Source organism: Ipomoea nil, unplaced genomic scaffold, assembly GCF_001879475.1.
Source record: "Ipomoea nil cultivar Tokyo-kokei standard unplaced genomic scaffold, Asagao_1.1 scaffold1043, whole genome shotgun sequence".
NCBI lineage: Eukaryota > Viridiplantae > Streptophyta > Magnoliopsida > Solanales > Convolvulaceae > Ipomoea > Ipomoea nil.
The window spans coordinates 4,427,250-4,430,038 of record NW_017617471.1 but is presented as its reverse complement, the minus strand read 5'-3'; the positions used below and the strand labels follow the sequence as shown (position 1 = coordinate 4,430,038).

The 2,789-nt window shown below is 45.7% G+C and overlaps 1 protein-coding gene across 1 annotated transcript; it reads right to left on the bottom strand.

Annotated features, from left to right (window-relative positions):
- Positions 1 to 705: 705 nt before the first annotated feature.
- Positions 706 to 1,362, bottom strand: LOC109181159 (uncharacterized mitochondrial protein AtMg00810-like). Its single transcript, XM_019330913.1, has one exon. It carries the CDS (start codon positions 1,360 to 1,362, stop codon positions 706 to 708), a length of 657 nt encoding a protein of 218 aa, XP_019186458.1.
- Between the last annotated feature and the right edge of the window lie 1,427 nt (positions 1,363 to 2,789).

The window sequence follows — 2,789 nt, the reverse complement described above, 5'->3', positions numbered from 1 at the left end:
AACCAACCGCGACGTGGAGTGCCCGACTGCGAGGTACATGACCTCTTCCGACAGCTACGCCACTAGCAATGATAGGATGGTCTGGTCTTGCTGAACCCAGGAGAGAGCCGCCGGATTTTTTGTCATCACGGAGGCGCCGTTGGGCAAGACCTCCACCATCGGCGAAGGGCAAAGGTGTGTACCGTCGACGAAACCAAGTAAGCCCTGGCCATGAAGGAAATGAACCATTTGGGTGTGCCAGAACTAATAGTTCCTGGAGGTGAGCTTGATCAACACGAAGTGGTGTGCCGACGAGAGAGACAAAGGAGCCACTGCCGGCAAGGTGGAAGATGGCGACCCTACGGTGGTCGTACGTTCGGAGGAAGCTTCAGAGGTCTGGGGAACAATTGACGCCATCACCGGGGATCGTATTTGGCGTATGATACTAGATGAGTGAATCGATAATGTGTATTCAAGATAATAGTGAATCACAATACAACGATAGAAATACTGATAGGATATATCTAGGAGAGAGAGTCCTAATGAGACACAAATACTCAAACCTAAATATTATCCTATTACAGGTAGTGCCTTCTGTGCACTCAAAGCATTTCCAAATGCATTGTCAAACATTTCTAAATGCACAATCTTAATGACCCAGGGGAGGAAGATGATGAGAATTAGGCAGTGCATTCTGTGCATTGTCAAGCATTTTAAAATGCACAGTCAAACATTTCTAAATGCACTATCAAAAATTTCTAAATGTACAATCCTAACGACACAAGCTAGTCCCTTGTATTCTGCTTCAGTTGAGGAACGCGCAACAGTCCGTTGCTTCCGACAAACCCAAGATATAAGATTACTGCCCAATAACACAACAAAGCCACTAGTAGACTTGCGATCATTCAGATCACCAACCCAATCTAAGTCAGAATAAGCGTGAATATCCATAGATGTAGACCGAGAAATACGCAAACCAAGATTCAGGGTGCCTTTGACATACCGCAGGACTCTTTTTAGAAAGGCCCAGTCTGTAGTAGTGGGAGAATGCATGTGTTGACACAAGAGATTAACAGCATAAGATAAATCAGGACGAGTTACCATAAGATACTGGAGAGCACCTGCAAGACTCCTGTACTGTGTAGGATCGGCATAGAGAACGGCAACTTTATCAGTGACGGGCGTGACTATTGGCTTGCAGTCCACCATGCCAGCACGTTTGAGAATATCCTTCGTGTACCGTTGTTGTGATAAAAGCATACCGCCAGATAACCGGACAGTTTCAATACCCAAAAAGAAAGGAGGCACACCCATATCACGAACCTTAAACTCAATGGCTAATTTATCAATAAGAACAGTAACACGATCTGAGTCAGGACCCATAATCAAAATGTCATCAACATACACCAAGAAATAAAGACGAATATTGTCACGAGAATAGATAAAGAGAGACACATCCGTCTTTGAAGGCGAGAAGCCCACAGAGACAGGAACCAAGCACGCGGGAGCCTACTTGAGCCCGTATAGAGATTTTTTAAGCAAACACACATGATCAGTTAACGACTTGTCCTCATAACCAGGCGGTTGTCGCATACAAACAGTCTCAACTAGCTTACCATTTAAAAAAAATGTTGTGAATATCCAACTAGCGAATAGTCCACCCATGAGATACGGCTAAAGATAAGAGAAGGCGTCCCGTAGTGGGCTTAACCATAGGACTAAAGGTCTTAAAAAAGTCTTCTCCAGCAACCTGATTAAAACCCTTGGCCACCAACCTAGCTTTGTGACATTCTATTGAACCATCGGCCTTCCGTTTGTTGAGCCATTAATGTGCAATCCAACTATCAACTTAGGCTTTTAGTTGAGATTGAGCACATGCTTCAATTTGGTATCAGAGCCAGAACAAAGGTCATGGGTTCGAATCTCACCGCTACCCATAACTGTTAGCTTAGGCTTTTAGTTGAGATGGAGCACATGCTTCAATTCCGTTTGGTTCTGAAAACCCACTTGCAACCAACAACATTCATACCTGGTTGAAACAGAACAAGACGCCACGTATGATTATGGACCAAGGCATTGAACTCCGCGTCCATCGCATCACGTCACTCAGGAAACTTGACCGCCTGAGAGTAACAAGTAGGCTCAGGTGCTATGGTAGAAATAGTGGTTAAGGCGACATGTTGATGCGGACCCGAGCTACGAGTGTTCATAGCATGCGACCGAGGAGGAGGAGTGGCTCGCTGAGGACGTCCGCACTGCTCAACCTGCTGGTCCGAGACAGTCTGCTCACTCGATGCGGACTACTCGGGACCATTATCGTTACCATCGCCAGAAGCCTACAGGGGCTCATTCGACAGCCGAGTGCCATCAATAACCGTGGCCAAGACACCACTACCTCGGCACGTCACAACCGGTGCAGCAGCCCAAGGTTCGGATCATGGTCTAACAACCTGCGAGGCAACAGGAGAAACAAAGGGAAACACAGTCTCATCGAATCGCACGTGGCGACAAATAAAAACCTTGTTAGTGTTAGTATCCAAACAGCGGTAGCGACGATAAAACGGAGGATAACCTAGAAAAACACAGGGAGATGAACAAAACTAGAGTTTATTGCGATTATATGGACGAAGGACATGAAAGCACAAACAACCAAATACTTGCAAGTAAGAGTAGGACGGGGGGTGCAAACGAAAATGAGGAGACTCATCAGACAGAACACGAGTAGGCATTTTATTAATTAGATACACAACAGTTTCAAAAGCATAGTCCCAAAAACGAGACGGTACAGATGCTTGAGCAAACAGCTCTGT